The sequence below is a fragment of the Paralichthys olivaceus genome, chromosome 21 (assembly GCF_024713975.1).
Source record: "Paralichthys olivaceus isolate ysfri-2021 chromosome 21, ASM2471397v2, whole genome shotgun sequence".
In the NCBI taxonomy this organism is placed as follows: domain Eukaryota; kingdom Metazoa; phylum Chordata; class Actinopteri; order Pleuronectiformes; family Paralichthyidae; genus Paralichthys; species Paralichthys olivaceus.
The window spans coordinates 4,266,150-4,285,787 of NC_091113.1; the positions used below are offsets into that span (position 1 = coordinate 4,266,150).

At 46.2% G+C, this 19,638-nt stretch overlaps 1 protein-coding gene across 17 annotated transcripts in view; it reads right to left on the reverse strand.

The window, feature by feature from the left end:
* Positions 1 to 19,638, reverse strand: part of tanc2b (tetratricopeptide repeat, ankyrin repeat and coiled-coil containing 2b) — a 112,427-nt gene that overhangs the window by 7,548 nt on the left and 85,241 nt on the right. For 13 of the 17 annotated variants that reach the window (XM_069518008.1, XM_069518009.1, XM_069518005.1 and 10 more), the window contains 15 exons: positions 19,254 to 19,502; positions 14,202 to 14,333; positions 7,808 to 7,846; positions 6,761 to 7,042; positions 6,489 to 6,613; positions 4,586 to 4,817; positions 4,040 to 4,209; positions 3,313 to 3,591; positions 2,533 to 2,700; positions 2,140 to 2,300; positions 1,588 to 1,696; positions 1,363 to 1,485; positions 1,015 to 1,251; positions 719 to 931; positions 458 to 551 (listed from right to left, as the gene is read on the reverse strand). In XM_069518008.1, coding sequence (XP_069374109.1) covers positions 458 to 551; positions 719 to 931; positions 1,015 to 1,251; positions 1,363 to 1,485; positions 1,588 to 1,696; positions 2,140 to 2,300; positions 2,533 to 2,700; positions 3,313 to 3,591; positions 4,040 to 4,209; positions 4,586 to 4,817; positions 6,489 to 6,613; positions 6,761 to 7,042; positions 7,808 to 7,846; positions 14,202 to 14,333; positions 19,254 to 19,502 — 2,613 coding nt within the window. The remainder of the gene's footprint in view (positions 1 to 457; positions 552 to 718; positions 932 to 1,014; positions 1,252 to 1,362; positions 1,486 to 1,587; positions 1,697 to 2,139; positions 2,301 to 2,532; positions 2,701 to 3,312; positions 3,592 to 4,039; positions 4,210 to 4,585; positions 4,818 to 6,488; positions 6,614 to 6,760; positions 7,043 to 7,807; positions 7,847 to 14,201; positions 14,334 to 19,253; positions 19,503 to 19,638) is intronic. The other 4 variants (XM_069518006.1, XM_069518012.1, XM_069518007.1 and 1 more) reach the window with 2 other exon arrangements.

The window sequence follows — 19,638 nt, forward strand, 5'->3', positions numbered from 1 at the left end:
CTCATCCGCGGGGGGGGGGGGTGACGCTCGCAATGAGGTTTTCATCGCTTCAGGTTACGACGGTACATTATATTTCTCAACACCCTTCCACAGTGCAATCAGACTCGTCATATCTAAGCACCCTCGAGCACACTCATCCATCCCCACCCCATCACCCCCTCCCCCTCCTCCTCCTCTGCGTGAGCCGAGCCCCCTCTCTGCTCCGATGACACCACTGCACTGCCAGCAGCATCTGACGCAGCAGCAGACACACACACACACACACTCACACACACATGATCCCTCACATCCGCACTGCAGCGCGCACACACAACGCTCCACAGATGCTTTACAAATACACACTATCTACAATATGTTTGAAGATTTCACAACTACACAACGCGTTAGCCATTCACAGTCGTGCGTCTGTATTGATTTCAGGGTGTTATCGGTGTCTGGCTGCAGCAGGTATACACACCTGTCTCCCCCCACAGGGTGTCGAAGTTATTGATCTGAGCCCGCTCCACCTCCTCTTCGTCTTTCTCTGGCAGGTCCAGCAGGTAGGACACGATCTGATGGGGGGACAAGAGTCGATGTGACACAGATTAACGTCCAAGTTTACTTAAAGAACAGAGAGATGAAGATTTTTAATAAGAATAAAGGGACAGATATAAAACCACTGATTGAAACCCTGATTATTTTCATTCATCATCTCCATCATCACCTCGCCCCCCCGTACCTCTGTGTATCCCATGCTGGCTGCAGCGATGAGCGCCTGCTGCACCGCGTGGCTCTTGGTCAACGCCGCCTGTTGTTGTGTCTGTGGTGACTGTTGTTGCTGTTGCGGCCCCATGCTCCAGTCGCTCTGGATGAGGAACTTCACCACCTCCATGTGGCCCCTCAGCGCCGCATGAACCAGGGCGCACTGGCCGTTCTTATCCAAGTGGTCTACCTGTTAACGGGACAGGGATTCGATCAGGCACACGAGTGAAGCACAGGAGGCGTGCGCTGGCGTCATCTGTTGCGCTTTCATACCTTTGCTCTCCTGCGGCAAAGAGCAGTCACGATGGACATGTGTCCCCCGGCGGCGGCGTAGCCCAGCGGCGTCAGACCACTTTCAGACGTGGCGTCGACAGAGGCGCCGAACTCGAGCAGCAGAGCCACCATGTCCATGTACCCCAGGTGGGAGTGGACACACAGGACGGGGGCGTTGTTCAGCACCTCCGTACGATAGTTCACATTGCCACCGCCCATCATCAGTAACCGGCTCACCTGGACAGAAAGGAAACAGATGAAGTAACACGGCGGCGTGAGGATTCAAACTTCCTCCTGAGAGAGGTGGACGCCCAGAACAACTCCTCTCTGCCACGTTACAGCCTGTACCTTGATGTTGGGGGTGTAGAGGTTTCGGAGTGAAGAAAGTGCAGCTGAAAGGCCCTCGGAGCTGTAGGATACCCACAGGCCTTGCAAGATAGATGAGGAAACCCCAACTTTCTTGCTGAGACCCTTGATCAAAGAGATGGAGAGTATGCATTCATTACTATGGTTCCAAACCACCGCTGCTGTGCAGGTGTAGTGCAGATATAGGTGGAGGCTCGTATAGTTCACCTTGAAGATATGTGCTTTGAGGATGTGATGGCCCTGTTCAATAGTCTGCTGTCTATTCAGCTTGTTCTCCTGCCGAGAAAACCAGAAGGCCAGAAGGGTGTGACCGCTCCTGCAGAGACGACAAGCACACAACGATTCAGTTCTCCAGAAATATAAAATATAATATATCATATCATATAATAAAGTCAAAAAATAAAACAATTTCTTTATCATTAAGATCCCATAAATCTCTCTTCATGAATAACCTCCCAGTGGTTGCAGCCCTCCGCCTTCTACTGATGTTTACATACATTTTTTTACAGCACAAATGAGTCTAACTGAACATTTGCAGCAATTTTGAAAGGATTCTCTTGAGGCGTTCATATAACCTGCAGGATCATTTGAACTTAGAAAAACAGGGCATTTTGTTCTTGTTTTAATGGTCCCTCTCTTCTCTCTCTATCCCACCCCGACGTCGTCTTTCCACCCGGGGTAATTATAAACTCCTTATACACTCCTATTCACTTTCAGCATCACAGGAAATAATCCACCGTGTCTCCTGTCCGTCCTCACCTTGGATCACACAGGAACTTTGTCTTTTCTCCTTCTTCTCTCCAGATCAACCACTCCCTGAAGGATGGGTGAACGAACATCCTGGTGCCGTCCCTCCTCTTCACCAGGAAGACAGACAGGTTGTCCACACGTTGCTGGAAATCCTCCCAGTCCAGCATGCCCTGCAGCCACAGACATCGGCTCAGTGTTAATTTATAAAACGTCATTGCTTTTAACACGTGCCGTTAATTTTATTTTATATATAACCTTAAAAATCCAACCTTAACAACTGTCTCTGTCTTTAAAAAGTTTACATTTATTTCTCTAAAGATCAAAAGTCCCACTTTTCTTCTGATTCATGCAGAAACCCACCAGACGAGGGTTAAAGAAGAGGTCCTGTATAATTGTTGGTACCTGCAGCGAGCCGGCGTTGATGGCCTGGTATATCTGCTCATCGTTCAGCGGATGCAGCGAGGCCACGGCCACGTTGAGCAGGGGAAGCGCCCGCTCGAACGACGACTGCGTGGGGAAGCGCATGTTGCACTGCAGCAGGTACACCTCGGCCAGGTTGACTGGAACCACCTGTGGTCAGGACGGAGACAATGTGAATCACAATGCAGATCACCGCTACACAACATGAATAATGGATTGTGTTTGTCAAGCACATCTTCATCTAGTCCTCATTGTCAGAGATGAGAGCAGAAATTCATTACTTGTTGTTTTTTTTAATAGAAGCACTTCTGAATACATGAAAATAAATGAATCCGCAGCTGCGAGATAAAATATTTCATCATGAAATACTCACAAAAAAAAAGCAATTCAACAGCATTTATCAAAAAGGGGTTTGAGTCTGCCTGTCAGGAAGATTTGAGCTGCTACTGTTGTATGGATTCTTTTCATGACTCACATAATAATAAACTTGGAAGGGAAAGAATTACATCTAAAAATATGTGTATGTTGACATCCGTTGTGCAGAGTTGATGCGATTCGGACAGGGTGATATGTTCTTTATTAATAAACTTAATGAACAGGCACCAGGCGCTCCGCAGCAGTCTAACTTCACCGAACTTACAAACAGGTGAAAAGCAGCCAAAACTACAATTGACAGTTATTTCGTGACATCTTCACACTCATCTGTCTTTCTACATCTCTGAGCCTGTGAAAACCATCACGAACCAAACAGCGGCGCCGCACCTTATAGCTGGAGCTTTTCAGAACCAGGTAGCCCTTCTCGATGAGGTCAAAGGTGAGCTTGAGGTACAGATAGGAGCCCTGACTCAGAGCCTTGAGGTGGGCGCTGAGCTTGCCGAACGTGGTGTTGTCCATCTTGCCGTTGAGCGAGATGTTGTTCTGGATCTCCGGGCTGCTGTGGATGCGGTGCAGGATGTAGCCCTGCAGGTCCTGGTCGATGGCATCGTTTTCCTCCAGGCCGTCCAGAGAGATGCGGTGGAACGGCAGCGCGTTGGTGATCTCCTGAGGAATCACAGTCATTTCAGTCAGGGGACTTGTTTTTGGCAAAATCATCTTAATAATAGAACAGCCTACATTCCCGCTAACACAGGTAAATGCTGTGACATGCTGTGAATAACTAGTCGAGTTCTTCCTCATGAATAAAAGATGAAGTGGAAGGAGAGAGGAGGCAGAAACCAAACCCAAAGAAAATCTGATTAAAGCCACTTCTATCTGCGTCGTCTGCGTAATGCTCACAGAGGAACGATGAAAAGGTCAGAGACAAAGACGGCAGAAATACATTCAAGACAAATTCAATATTGTTGGCGAGAGGCCCACAGGTGATGCAAACATAACCCAGTGAAAACGCTGATGTAAAACCCTCTGTGTTGGCAGTGGAAACAATAAAAATAAAAGCTGAATTCAGAAGTAACACTGCAGAGGAGAAAGATGTGGATTTACTGTCCTCTACCTGTAACGTGGTTCTGACTGTGACCACCAGCTTTAGCCAGGGAGGGAACTTGTTGATAGTTTTGGTGAGGAATGACACGATGGTGTCTCCGTAGTCCGGTTTGTGGAACTCCGCCTCGTTCAAACCGTCGATGAGGATGATGAGGTCCTCCTCCGAGCTGATCTTCCTCTCTGAAAAAACAACAAGCGGCGTGAAAACTGAGACCGAGAACGCGGCGAACAGGAGGTATTAAACAATATGCACGAAGGAGTGGAGTCTAAACACACGTTTCTAATTGACCAAAACATCACTGGGTTTGAATTCTTAAATCAAAATGGCAGTGGACACTTCCTCTTGTTTTTACCTCTGTCCTGCTCAAATTGTAAATTTTATCAGCAGATCATTTCTACAAGACTTTTCCCTTTTATTTATTCCTCATCGAAATCACGAGAGAATTGACATTTGTTTATTTATAACATGAATTGAAAGTAAAAAACTTTCACCATTCACTGATTGAAAAGTGGAGACTCTGGGAGTCAACACTATTTTCACCTGCTGCTCTCTCACCTTTGTAAAGTACGTCCAGGGGCTCGAGGACCCCCCTCCTGAAGGAAGCCAGCGGGTCCTGGACGCAGGAGCGCAGGCTCAGGATGCTCTGGAGGTGCGGCTCCCTCAGCAGCTGCTCCCTGTAGGCGACGAGGTGCGGCGAGCGACACAGCAGAGCCGCCACATTGTGCACAAACTCCGGCACCAAGCAGGTATAGGCGTTATCCGCCTGGCAGTAGTGATACGCCACCACCTGGGGGCGACAGAGAGTTGGGAGAAGATGATAAACCAGCAGACAAGTGTAAAAGTGTGAGTTCGTTCCCTTCTGGTGAATCCTCACCTCAACCAACCTTTGAATATTGCAGAACAGATTGATATCAGTGTCATGGAGCACAGGACTCGAAGGACACGGTTTTTAAAAACAAGTCTTATTTCTCAGGGCTCTGCCGGTGCAAAGCCAGTTTTCTACAACTCATGTGGGATTGACTCAACTTCATGGTGGATGATTGCAGTATAATGAAACTTAATACTTCTCGTTTCGCTGCACGGTTTCAGACATTAATAATTCATGGCTTCCGGCTGGAGTTAGCTCATGCATGCTCATGTGTGAGATGTCTGTGGCAAGAAGGAGTCAAGTGTTAAACTGTCGTAATCCCAGCCATGTACTCAAATTAATGTTTAAATGAATGGAAGGTTGTCTGAGGAAGGACGTGTGGAAAATAGGAGCGGCCCAGTGGTTGTTCGGAGCGGTTCGCCACCGAACACCAGCAGCAGGTGTGACCGAGAGCTCCGAGGGACTGAGAGATCACAGACAGTTTGATTTTTCGGAGGCGGTGGCAGTGATCAGAGGGCAGCGAGAAAAAAAAAGGCTAATCAAAAGGAAATGCTAATTTTTGGCCACAATGGAAAAAAGGGCTTTAAAACAAAAGGGGTGAAAAAGGGAGTGAGCTCAATTATTAATGCACAGAGTTAACAAGATCTAATAGCTTGGCTGGGAAATGGCTTTCTGCAGGTATAAATATTTCATAAGGCTCCCTGGCAAAGTTGTTTTTTCTCTTTTAAACACATCTGCATAATGCATCAGGCTGGGAGTGGGGATGCAGATGGCCGAGCAGCAGGGGGGGGGGGCCGAGGCGCAACAGCAGATGAGAGGAAGAGCGGGAAAAACAGACAGTTTCACACATCTTATAGGTTCACGTTCTGCGCAGGTCACGAGACGCTACGTAGCCGGGGAACAAGAGAGAAAAGTGCTCATTTATCGTGACTTATTCTCAAGTTCCGAGTCTGATATTATGCGGATGGTGTGAAACGACGATTTTCATTCATTGTAAGAGAGCGTATCATTGGCTTCCACCTGTGTTGCCTCAAACTGACAAATTTAAGATGTAAAAAAAAAACAGGAAATTAATTATCTTGCATTTTCAGTAAGAGGCCGACAGCGAAAATTTTAGAAATTTCACACTGAATCATGTATTCCCTTTTATTGTGAAAAGAGCATTTTGGTTTTAAAACTAAATTTCCTTTGATGAAGAATAAAATGAAAGAAAAAAAACTATTAGACCCTTGACACAATACTTTGTGATTAAAATGAAAAAAAAAGAAGTTTTTATTTCACAGGGTTATGAGAAGGGAAGTGGGGATGGGGTGAGGCAGAAAATGTTCGTAAGTGGCTTTGGATTGTGCACTTATCTTCTCGTAAAATACAGTCATAAAATAAGAGCAGGGAATTTTAACATCCTCACAAACACAATTGTTTTCTGGGTCTACGGCTGAAACTGAATAATTCACATTTATAAAATGAGGCAATGGGAGAATAAACTAATAGATCATAAGAAAAGATCTAAAGGATTTAGAAATAAATGTTCCACCTATATTCTTCTGGAAGTAAAAGTGTGTGTGTGTGTGTGTGTGTGTGTGTGTGTACCTGAGACGCCAGCCTCCTCATGCCTTCTTCCTGACGTCGCCTCATCTCAGGGGTCCCTGGACAGCTGCCTCCTCCCAGGGTGCCGTGCGTGGGCTGAGGCTGGGTGAGAGGGAGCCCCTCTCCATCTGGACATAACAAGACAAGACAACGCAGCACGCTCAGGGGACAGTTGCTTGCTTGTGTCACATTCATGCAATCTCAAAACAAAGGCTTGCAAGCTCTTGTCCAGCTTTTCTAGAGGACTTCATGTTTAGAAATGTGTGGATGCCTACGTTTGGGTGAGGCCTGCGGGCTGTCGGAGGCGATCTGTCTCATGCGGGTGCCGTGGCAGCTGAGCGCCACCAGGCGGGACATGATCGCAGTCTTTCCGAAGCCGATGTTACCGACTACCACCACGCCACGGTTGGTGGTGGCGTTGGGGCTGTTGAGGTGGGCGTCGATCTCCTGGAAGAGCCACTCGCGGCCCGTGAAGACTGAGTCCATGGTGATGCTGGGCACCTCGAACAGCAGAGGTTTGAGGGCGATGTCTTGAGGCCGATAGGGTGCAAACCGTACTGTCGGGTCGGGGAATGAGGAAATTGGTTATTAATATTACAGCTATGATAGTCAAATACAGTGAAAGCTATGTTATTGTGAAAGATTTATGGAGTCGCCTGATTTAAAACGTCACAGCAAAGTTTAATTTGATGTGTGATCGCCGTTAATTCACTTTGAAGAATACGTTTGTTTAGTGTTGAGCTCAAAGTAAAATATTATTGAGATTCCATTGAGATCACTCGCCTTTAATTTACAAACAATCTAATGTAAGTGTTTCTCCTCGTTCTGCTGCAGAGGAGAATCTGCAGAAAGTCAAGGGAGCGACTGTTGATTTTACTCACTAGGGGGAGTCGTTCAACTAAAGTCCTCCAGAGGTCGGGCATCTTTTCAGCACAACATATGGACCATTAAAGGCTAACGAGGGTAAAACGGATCTGGTATGAACTTCTAAAGTGGTGCGATAAATTCCTTGTGAAATTTACTCTGCGGCTGCTTCTGGGTGTCGTCTCCTCGGACCGGTCCCTTTAAACTGATCTGAGCTGTGAGAATTAAAAGAACACGCTCGCTCCTGTGTGGTGTGTCATCTCTGTAAATGTTATATCAGCAAACGGTAATCACGCCAGATTCCAAACGAATGAATGACACAAACACTTGGGGGGGGGGGTGTGTGTGTGTGTGTGTGTGTGTGTGTGTGTGTGTGTGTGTGTGTGTGTGTGTGTGTGTGTGTGTGCTCCAGAAAGCAGAGCAACTTAATGCAACAGACGAAAATCAAAGTAACTTACGTGACTGGGATTGCCAGGCATGGGTGTTATTTGCAGAAGCTGAGACAAACAGCAAGCAAAAGACAGAAAAGAGAGAGAGAGAAAGGCAGAGAGAGAGAGAGAGAGAGAGAGAAAGTGGAGGCAGAGAAAAGGAGTGATGAGGGAGGGAGGACAGAAAAGGCAGTGAGTGTGGCAGCAGTGTTGTCAGAGCACAGGGCAAAGGTGCAGCTCAATGAAACACAACAAAAGGAGAGGAAGCAGCAGTAGAGTCAGCACATCGTGATGTCAGAAATATTGGGAACCACCAGACCGGGGTCGATTACTAATTGAAATCCAGTGAATTACACCGAACGCGTTCCTCAGCATGTCTGCAGGGCAGGTTGGGGAAGGTTCACACTTTTGGGAGAATCTAATTGGTTCCACTGCGCCGGGCCGAGATCAATCAATCCCCATAAAAGTAGAATGCAGTCAGAGTAGTAATTCAACCTCAACTCCAACCACAGTCTATAGTGTGTGTGAATCACAGGCTGCTACAGTTGGTTTAGTTTTATTATCAAGAAGCAAATTCCATGAATGAAAAAAAACAGCAGTAGAAACTTATATTACCTGCTTCTTTTTATATAAATAACACAAACATAACACAAATACACAACATGTTCTCTTATTGCTCGATTCTGGAAAAAATACAAGGGTCTAATATTAGTTTTTACAGTTACCCCACAATATGAAAGAATTCGTGAACAATATAGAATATGAAATATCCCTTGCTTAGCACAGAACTGCAATACTCACCCACTTTCCTCTGTGAATCTTTTATACATCTTATATCTTCATATTTCATCTATATGAGGTTTCCGAGGCAAGTTTGTTCGTTACATCTCAACATAAAGTAATTTACTGCAGTGTGAGATGAATCCTGAATTTGGAGTTATTACAGAGGAGCTAAAACAAACTGTTAAAATTTCTTTCGTAAACTTCTTTCTGTTCCATTATTTGATCAGATTCTCAGAGGGCGCCGCTGGGAGAAATATCGCTGCTGGTCAGAACCGGGCGAGTACAGCAGCTCATTTCACACTCTGCAGCATTCGAGCAATAAGCACAGTGAGTCAGGGCTGTATGTATCATATATAGTCGACGGGCAGGATGAGACAGAAATGTCCTCACTGTGTGCAGGTTCAGTGCAGCGGTGCATCAGTGCGTGTTGCATGTGTTCGGTAAAGGAGTCCAGTGCGGATTCAGAGCGCGGGGACAGAACACAATGAGCTGATATTGCTCTTGATGTAATCTTTTAACACACATCACACCAAAGTGCTGGTGCAAGCAGGCTTCATTTTTCCAGGAATGCTAATTATACATCGCAGAATGAAAAAGAAATGCGATGAATATATTAAACAATACTTCAACAATCAGCAAAAAGTGGCCGATACACCTGAAAGTGGGTGACGAGCGTCTGCCGAGTTCAAACAGTTCTGCTGCACTGAGCTCTGAGCCCGGCTGCGGCCCAATGTAATAAAAGACGTTTTCATCCATATTCCCCAGTCAGATTATTTTAGCACGAACACAACACACACACAATCAGAGAGAGACCGACGACTCTATTATGTCTATAATTCACAAACTGATGTAATATTCCTCCAGTTGTGTGTCATGCTGTGAAAGAATGGACCTGATGCAACTCTGGTGATGGGAAATGCAAAAAAAACTACCCGACGCTGGCAACTATAATAGCACAGGCCCCTGAAGTAAGAGACTAAATACCCAAACATGCTTCGTCTTAAGTGCCACTAACTCAATTAACTTGCGGGTGACTTGATGCCAAACGTGTCTGGAAAGCTGCGTCGCTCCTCGTGGAATTGTAAAACTCATACTTCTCCAAATGGCAGAAGCGATTACACATCCCACGTTAAATCGTGCAGCCACTACTGCTCCACTGTGTCAGGTATTCCAGGAAAACATGGCAGCCATGTTGTGAAGGGCGGCCGGGGGAGTTGTTTCCGGTGCGTGCGCGCGTGAGTGAGGGGCGGATGGATGGCAGTTGCTCGTAATCCTGCCCATAACACTCCCCCTCAGGCAACACTGAGCAAGGTATCACCCCTCCTCCTCCACCTCCTCCTCCATGGCCAGACGGAGCAGAGTCTCAGACATTTTAATTATTCACCAGGTGAGGATGACTCACGGTGGCTGAACAAGCTTGAGAGGGAGGAGAGGGAGGGGAGGAAGAGGAGGGGGAGGATAAGGTGCAGAGGAGGAGAAGAGGATGGGAAGTGGAGGAGAGTGGAGTTGGCACAGAGGAGGAGAAGGAGAGGAAATGATGGGAGGAGGAAGAGGAGGAGGAAGAGCAGTTCATGATTATCTGCTTTCCATGAGGGTTGTGGGGAGCGCGGCGATGGGTTATCTAAGGTCAGGCCGAAGACATTTCTGAAGGCTGATGTGGGAGTTGGTGGATGTGCGAGTTTGTCGAAGGATTCTTGTTTCATTCCTTTGTCTGGTTTTTCAGACACACGGTTAAAATTCCAGACATCTCTTCTCACAGTGGATGCAGAGCTACACAGCTAGCATACGCAACAGCAACAGCATCTTATGCAATTTCTGTCTTTTGAAAATCTAATCTTATGTAATTTGCACAGCGGGTTTATAGAGCAACATAATAAATCTAAATGTTCCTGTGGCTGATGTTTTCCTTCATTAAAAAATATACTCGAATCTTCCTGCAAAGACTGATTCAACATTATTTCTCTGCTGATATCGACTGACTTTATGTTTTACAGCCAAGCAACAGAGCGATAGAAGATGAAAAACTCCAAGACAGACCACACATCACTTAGTCCAGATTAAATAAAAAGTATTTATCTTAAGTCACTGGTATCAAAACAAAGTAAGTAGCTACAGAAAAGGTAATGACTTGAAATGAGTCATGGCTGTTTTGCTGTAATGAGGTTCCTGCACCGTCATCAAATCTGAACTCTTATCTTCTCCCTCGACTTCGACGGCAATAGAGGCGTGTTTGCTGTAAATACATGTTTACTAATAGATAAGAGAGCGCACACCTCCGACAGGGACCATTAGACCCCTCATGAGGACACATTCACATTTCCTAGATCCAGATTTTTATTTGGATCTGCACCAGAAATTGCTCACACACATAAATATCTAAACACCCCTTTGTGTTTTCATGAAGACCCATGAATTACTTCCAAGGGAAATTGCTCAAAATGTCAAAAAAGCTTAGTTAGAAAAATGTCTTCCTTGAACCCATGTCACATCGTTCCAACACATTTTGTTCGGACAGGAGCAAAACCACCTCTAGGGATATAATATTAATATTATATAATAAACCTGTCTGTCAAAAAGATTGGATTTAAATTATTATAACTATATTAATCTTGCTATATTTCCAGTCTCAGGGACGATTTGGATTCAGTGTCTTGCCCAAGGAGTGCGGGTCAGAAGAACTGGGGATCAAACTACCGGTGTAATGGTTAGTGGACGACCCTCTGTCTCCAATTAACGCATGTCTTTGGGCTGTTGTAAGGAAACCAGTGTTCCCAGAAAAAAACATGAAGTCAGATTAGAACCCTGAGCCTTCTCGCTGTGACTAACCACTGCTCCACCGTGCCACCCGTCTCTCTGTGGCAGTGAGTTCAATGCCTGTAGTTCTTGCTAAAGATTTAGACCAAATCATTTCAAGTATGGTTTCATTATTTTAAAGGCTCATTAATTTCCTAAATACAACTGGGTCTTGTAGTTTTTTCACAAATCGTGAGTGAATTAGTTTGGTCCTATTTTCAGCCGTGGTTTATTACGGCAGCAGAACTGACTTGAAATAAATTACAGGGCCAAGCTCGACAACAACAATGGAGCTCTAAACTCTGTCAGGCTTTGGATACACACACAATTCTTGTGTTTAGAATCAATTCATTGCTGCTCTTGGTGTTTTTCAGGGATTTGACGGCATCAGGAGCCTCATCCTTTAAATGTCTAATCAATTAAAGTGCCTGAATGGATTTCTGCGACTTATTATTCATGTTTCTCCCGGGTCAGAGAGTGTATATAGGGAGGAGGGACAGAGGGCGACAGAGAAGGAGCGAGGAGGACGAGAGATAAACGATGGAGAGAGTGTGTGTGTGTGCCAGTCTTCAGTTACGTGATGGAGTTTGCGTTGAATAGATAAGGTGGGTGGTAAATCTTAGAGGTAGGCAGGCAGGAGGAGCAAGAAGGTCCATTACAGTCTGACTCACCCTCCTCAAAACAGCAGCACAGCTCGGGCCCCGATGGCCGACATCAAAAGCAGCTTCGACTGAAGCCGGCCAGAGATAGAGCTGCCTCAGTCAGCTGGTTAGCACCTGACCGACACATAACCAGAGGACTTCTCTCCTCTGGTTCATCGGCAAACTATCTGCTTCTCACAGAAAAGGACCAACGAGCTGCTGTGAATGAGCTACAGATGTCGGGGCTTTAAAAAGTTTCCTGATTCCTGATAATATCTCTGTCACATAGTTGGTAAATATTATAGATTCATTTGTTGGTTTGTTTGAAACCAAGATTCACAAAAACTAAAGGATGTGCTATGGGTCAGGGAAAAATTAGGAGATCAACGAACTTTCACTTTCTTTAACATGGTGAGATATTTTTCAACATTTTAACTATTTCCCCAGGGAAACGTTATGTGTTTGGGGAACTGATACCTATGAGTGTGTGAAATTTGCCCACTTTCACTTCAGCCACGACTCATTTAATATCATGCGCGTCCTGGAAAATCAGAACATTTCGTTGTGTGAAAAGCAGAATCAGAGGGGATCACTGTGGTTCATCAGGTGGGTCAGTGACACTGTGAGCGGTATCGATTATGGATGGATGTGATTCATCCTCCAGAATATCAAACCAGCCATAAGATATCATGTGGTCTGGACCGAGGGTGGAGCAGGATGTGTGTGTGAGACGGAAAATGTTCTGGGGAAGTGTGAATGTGTTCCATAGCCCCGAGGACCACGTGATAAAAACATCCAATCACATTACGAACTAGCCCTTTATCCGGTGATTCTTCATCCATAAGTCTATTATTACAGATTTCCGGGATTTTCTCTTATAAGATCAGCAGAGAAGAAAGTCCGTTCTTCAACTTGCTTTCCTCCAACGTCCTGTCTGCCTCTGTCTCGCTCGCTGTCTCTCCTGGTGAAACCGCAGGAGCCGTGCGCTCGGGGAGGCGCTGACGCTGATCCGAGGAGGCAGAAAGCATGCTAGGACGCAGTCGGCTGGCTTGTAAACACACTTGGCTGCCCTTAGAGGACGAAGGTTGAAACAAGTGGCTCTGGCAGTAACAGTGAAGCTCCGAGGAGGAAGTGAAGCTCCTGCCTCACCTGCCTGTGTCTATCTCCACCTCTCTCTCTCTCCATCTCTCTCCTAACCTTTCTCCTCTTTTCCTCATGCTCTCTCACCCTGACAGGGGAATGACATCGCCGCTCAGTCGAGCGAGCTCTCAGCTAAGTGGGGTCTTAACAGGTGTTTAAAATACAGAGGGACGCATATTTGTGTTCGCTTGGATGGCAGAGGGCGTCCATTAGGGGGCTCGTTACTGTCGAAGTGACGGAGGAAGACGGGCGAGGGGGACACGTAATGTTGTGACATCAAGGCCGTTTGGTCATTTGGTGAGAAGGACCGAGGAGGTTTGCTGGATAACCGGGGGCGCGTGCTGTGTGCTGGACTTGAACGCTGACCGTGAATCTTTAGTGCAGAGACAAATCTTAAGCTTAGCGGTGACACAACCTGACAACATGGTGTTTGTGTGTCTCTCTCTGACACACACACACACACACACACACACGCATCTGACACACGTAACAAACTGCGAATCAACCGTCACTGACTTTTCATTTGAATTTTTAAAAATAACTCGCTCGTCATTCTGTCGTCGCCTTGCGATGCTCAGCTGCTTTGTGTTGTTTATGGATGGAGAACAGAACAGGGTCCTATTGTTCACTTGTGCACTGTGTCTAATGTGAAGCTAATCACAGCCCGGCCTGATTTTTACAGCTGCAAAATCTAAGTAAATGATGGTTGAATGCTTAAGACTTGTGGTTTGCACTTCTCATCACCTACACAGAGGGTCACACTGAGGTTACTGAGCCACAGACAGAATTTAATAGAACAAGATCTCTCAGCTTAGTGTTTCTTTTGGTTTATTTTGAGCCTGAATCGTGTCACGTCGTGCGTCATGTCATCAGTAAAACACTGTTTAAGCCCTGAAACTGGATCTGGATTTTTCCAACCTGTGACTTGAACAAGAGAACCATCTCTCTCTTATGAATCACTTTATTGGTCAGACCATGAACTGAGTATGAAGACAGACGTCATGTCAAATTAAGCCCAAAAAATTATGTGTGTGTGTGTGTGTGTGTGTGTCCGCCTCGTTGCTCACCTCTCAGGTCCTGCCCGGAGCGACCCGGCCCGCAGGTGGTGCTCTGCCTGGGCATGCGCAGCGAGGTGCGTAATGGCGTGTGCCTCTGCTCATCCAGGTAGGCCAGATCCTCCAGGTGGGCTGAACTGGTCGCTGCATTCATGTGGGTGATAGAGAGAGAGAGAGAGAGACACTGCTGTCAACATGTGTTCACATTATGAGACACATACAGTAAAGAAGCCCATAAATGCACAGCAGCGGGTCGTGACAAGCCTGTGGCAGTTGTCAGGCGGCCACGTGACGACCCGATGTGGTTCTGCTCCAAACTCGCTCCTCTCGGTGTCTGTCACGCGGCACGGAGGCAGATGCCATCCGACCCCTCTCAGGATTAATTAGCTCTGCAGACAAATGTTTTATTCATGGCCTGAATGTTGTCTGACGCTGGCTGCTTGAATGTTCACACCTCGCTGTGTCTTCAGGGCCGACGCTCAAAACGAGTGAGTGTTAAAAATGAGATTAGAAGTCGCCAGTGTGGGTGAGCGACAGACTCGGTCCTCCGTCACAACTGAGACCCCGCGATTAAGTTTGGGGTGAAGGAGGATGAAGAGTCTTTAGCATCGAGAGGTTGGTGGTACCTTGATGGGTGAGGGGACCTCGTCATTTTGTGTTTCTTCACTACTTTTTACTTCAACTCAGATCAAATTTCTTCCATCGTTTCCATCAGTCATGACAACACTTTTATTCACCGTAGAGATACCTGAGGATCTGAGGAGCACGGCGACGTCGTTAAGATGCAATGGGCCAAGAAACATGAGCAGTCAGATGAGCAGATTCGGAGATTTATTTGGAGGTGAACCTGAAAGTGAGTGCACCTGAAATGTCAGTAATAACGCCTGAAAGCACGGAGAGGCAGGAAGAACACAGTCTGTGAACTGTGATAGATGTTTCCCACAGACAGTTTCGGTCATAATTTTTACAGTTTGCCATCTTTTTCTCTCTTAAATAAATCTGACGAAGATGGAGGTTGGTTTTAAAACCTGTCTGTTCTGGCTGCTTGTGTTTCTTGCTTCATTTGATTAATGCGTTTATGGATCTTGGCAATTACCTCAGTGAAAACAGAACCAGAATCATATTAATTAAAAATAGCTGAAGCAAGTTTAAAAGGACGTACTTCAAGCACAAGGAGAAAGATAAAGACAGGAAGTTATAAAGTGAAAAACGAGATTTTTGCCATATTTTTTTTCATCTAGACCCTTTTAAAATCATTCCCTGGGAAACTGGTGAATTGGGAAAAAACTGAATGGATCCACCTCGTGACACAGACCAAAATTGAATGGGTTCTGTCCTGACCAATACCACATCCTACCACCGGGTTCCATGGTAATCTGTGCAGTACTTTGTGTTGAGTAGATGAAAATACAATCAAATCAATAATATAAAAATATGTACACTATCATTGTACTTTTCCCTTTTCTCTAACACTCTACCTGTAATACTCTGAGGTCCTGAGATCCCAAGTCAAATTTGAGGAGTTGAGGGAGGCAGGAACTGTCAAGTCATGGTTCTTCTCAGTAATATCCTCTGTGTGTGTGTGTGTGTGAGTGTGTGTCTCCAGTCAGTCCAAAAAATAATCCCTCCAAATGGCCGACCTCTGAGCCCACCAGTTCTCCCTGGTGTAAAACTCAACATCAACACTGATCCTGAGCTGTCCTCGGTTCAAAGAGTGGTTTCTGTGTCGGGGGAGTTAAGCTCAGTGAAGTACTCAGCATGTGTGTGTGTGTGTGTGTGTGTGTGTGTGTGTGTGTGTGTGTGTGTGTGTGTGTGTGTGTGTGTGTGTGTGTGTGTTGCTGAATGCCTGAGTCACCACAGCCGTGGACCCAAAAAATGAGCCACATGGGTTTCCCAAAATGGAGGGAAAATGGCAGCTGAGAATGCCGGAGGCTTGGCCCCGGTGGGAACGAGGGGAAGGGGCCTGCTGGTCACCCAACTGGGCTAAAAGCAGAGACAGTGGAGGCATTAATCTGAAGCTAAACCGAGGAAGAGCGGCTCGGGGCTGACGGGCTGAAAAGTTCCTGTTTCTGCTCTTCTCTTTCAACTGCGTTTGAATGTGAGGACTGAAATCTGTGCGCTCATCATCTCTATCTGCAATGCAGCAGGCTGCTGGGGATCACATCCACAGTTCCTGTGCCAATGCGCTGAGACTGCACGCACGCATGAGGAGAAATAAAGAGGAAAGAGAAACAGAGTGAGGAGTAAATGGACAGAGGGAGTGAAAAAAAGTCTGACAGTGCAGCAGAGAGCTCGGGCGCTTTGGGTAACGATACATCAGACACTTCCTGTTTCAAAGAACGCATGCTCACACGCACATACAGCAGCTGGGCTGAGCCAGTTACAGTATCGGCTCTGATATTAGGCTGCCAGGGATTTAAACACCTCAGTATTCTCCTCACATCTCCCCTGGAGATAACCTGGGACCATAAATAATAGAGGTCCTGGTATTTAAGCGATAATGCTTCCAGGTGCAGCTCAGAGTTTATAAGCAGACCAGGGACAAACAGGAAATCAGGGAAAGATGTCGAAAAAGGAAATCAATGACACTCGTCCGGCCCTGGAATTGAAAAGTGTCGCCTCCGATGAGCTGTTGTCTTCATTTAGTGAAATTATAGGCGAGAGAAGGAGAAGCTCGCGGTGTCTTTTATATCCCTTTAGCCTTTGTTTAAGACGGGAGGGATTCCTCACTCCCCAGGCTGTTACATAAACTGGTGCATATAGATGCTTCAACGTGGCTTAAAGGGTCAGTTCACACAGATTTAAATAAAATAGCATATCACCTGTGTGGAGGCGAGCTTTTTAATCAATATCTCAAAGATGTTTGTGGGTCCACCCCAAAATAATAGAAGTTAATTAAACTACAATGCACAATAGAGTCCTGATAATGGAGTGATCTCTGTGGATTATATAAAGAGTAGAGGGAAAATTGGATAAATGAATCCATCACTTTTTAAATAACTGGATACTCAAGCTGTTAATGAATTAAATTTGTTTTTATTTGAATGACCTGAATCACTATTAAATCTGTTGAACATCCCTTTGTGGAGTCATTTCGCAGGGATCTTTGCTTTTCTCAAGAAACGTAGGCCTCTGCTCTTCTTCTCTGCTCTTGCTTAAATATTCGAATATGCGAAATTCACTTGTCCTTAAATTCCATCACCACAAAGGTATAGAGAGCAAAGAGAAATCTCGGTCTTGGTTACTCCTTCCTCCGTATCCATCTTCAGCTCTGCCAACGCACTGCCTTCATTAGGTAATAGAGTACCCCCCCCCCCTCCACTCGCCTCCCTCCTCATTTTCCTCCCCAGTCGCCTTCTGCTCGCGCTCCGTATCTCTCTCCCTCTCTTGCCGCACTTCAAAGCGAGTGTCTCTCTGTCACTCTGGGGGATAGAAACGGTTAATGCCTGGGGCTTTGATGTTCCACTGCTGCGTGAGCCCAGCCAATCCTCAGCCTGCGCTCGCCCTCCCATCCCTGCATCGTCTAATAATTCTTTGTGGAGGAGAGAGGAGGGAGAGAGAGATTATGAAACTCTCTTTCTCTCCTCTTCCGCATGCATCCATCCCTCTCCTCGATATGGAATTCCTGTTCCTGACAAATACAAACGCCATCCGGTTTTCTCTCTCACTCCCTCTTTATTTTATTTGTTTGCATCATCCGCTGCTCTGTAGTCTGTCTACGGCTCGCCCGGTCTCCTCTGAAGGTCTGGGTACCGAGGGGCGGAGATGAGATAGTAGGGTGCATCTCTAAACCCGGCAGAGTCACAGCACTGCCAGACAGTCGTGTCAAACAGCGGAGCATGACCAGCATAAAGAGCGGGTCATGGCCGCGGCGACGAGCCTCGTCAGGCACATGTTCAGTGTTTAGTGAAATGCATGCGTGTGTGTGTCTGTGGTACGTGCACACACACGTTTTCCAGTGGGAGTGCGAGAAGTGCAGAATAGAGCTCATCGTCTGAGAACAATAATACAATCAGGCCCATTAGGACGGACGCAGCGTTATGAAACTGGCTTTTCCCCTGATATATTTACTGCTACTTGTGGGAGCCTTTCTGAGGCAGCTGCGGCCGACAATAGCACACATCAATAAGACCCCTGTCAGCAATGGAAGCTTTCCTATGCGATATTCTCCGAGACGCAGTACGTTCTGCCGAAGCTGTTTTATTTCCCATCCTCCTGCTCTCTGGTTTCACTCCACACGAGAGGGATGAGAGTTTAGAGAGCTAAATACCACTGCGGATTTTAAGCTCCCCGAAAATCCAACGTAACCCCCATGATATCTGAACACAAGCTATTTCCTCACTAAATAAACATATATTTAGATTCTTTTAAATAACTGACAACAAATTGAATCAAATCAAACCATTACAGAGCTCTTTCAAAAGGCCTGTGTCTGATTTATCACAGATATTCAGGAGATTTTCAGAAAGAAAGAACGAGGACTGCACTAGTCTCACAAATATATAAAAACACGTGATATTTGTGTATTAAAAGTCTGGATTGTTAGTAGTAATAGTAGTGACTTTATGCCGTGTTCCACCTCGGAGCTTCGAATGACGTCACACCCAAATAACTCGAGTTGATGGCATTCCAGTCTGGTGGAACGCCGCATTTCATTGGCTCTTTTCACAGATGATTTTACGGAGCGTCTGGCAGAAATGTGGCTTTAGAAATTTTAACCCTGCAGCCGCCACAATGCTCGAGGTTGCTCCTCCAAACCACAAATATATTCTTCTCTTTTCAACGGTGTTTCATTGCTGCATTTGGGGACCACACAGTCGAGCATCGAGGAATTCAAAGGGAGGGATCACAGTTCACCTCGGCAGAAAACAGGCGAGGAGAGAAAGCTTGATAGGAGAGAAGAGGAGTCGGAAACAGGGAGGAACAGGACTGAAAACCAGCAGTTCAATTCAAATTTTGCCAGAGACGGCGCTCCATCTTGGCAGAATATGCAAGCTGCATGCACCGCCGGGTAACCGCTGCCTTTCACGGGAGTGCGAGGGAGGGAACGAGGAAGGGACTCACCTGCCACAGAGTTAGGGCGGGGCATGAGGTACAGAGGGATGGAGTGGGCGGAGTGGGAGGACATGCTCTCCAGGTTGCGCTCAGGGATTTTGTTGAGGCTGTAGGTGGAGGCTGTCATGTTTTCATCCACCCTGTACAGGAACGAGTCCATGCCTGATTTCTGGGACTGCCACAGCTTGAGGTTGGCCCGGGAGCCCTCGCCGTATTTGCTGCCTCGCTCCATGTTCTCGGAATAGCTGGTCAGAGTGGCTGCGACAGAGGGAAAGACACCGTCATCAGTGCTGCACATACAGAATATTTAGTACATTTCCACACTGGGTTTGTTTTGAGTTTAACGCTCCTTCCTTCTCTTCACCCAACACATCTGCTTTCACACATTTACCAT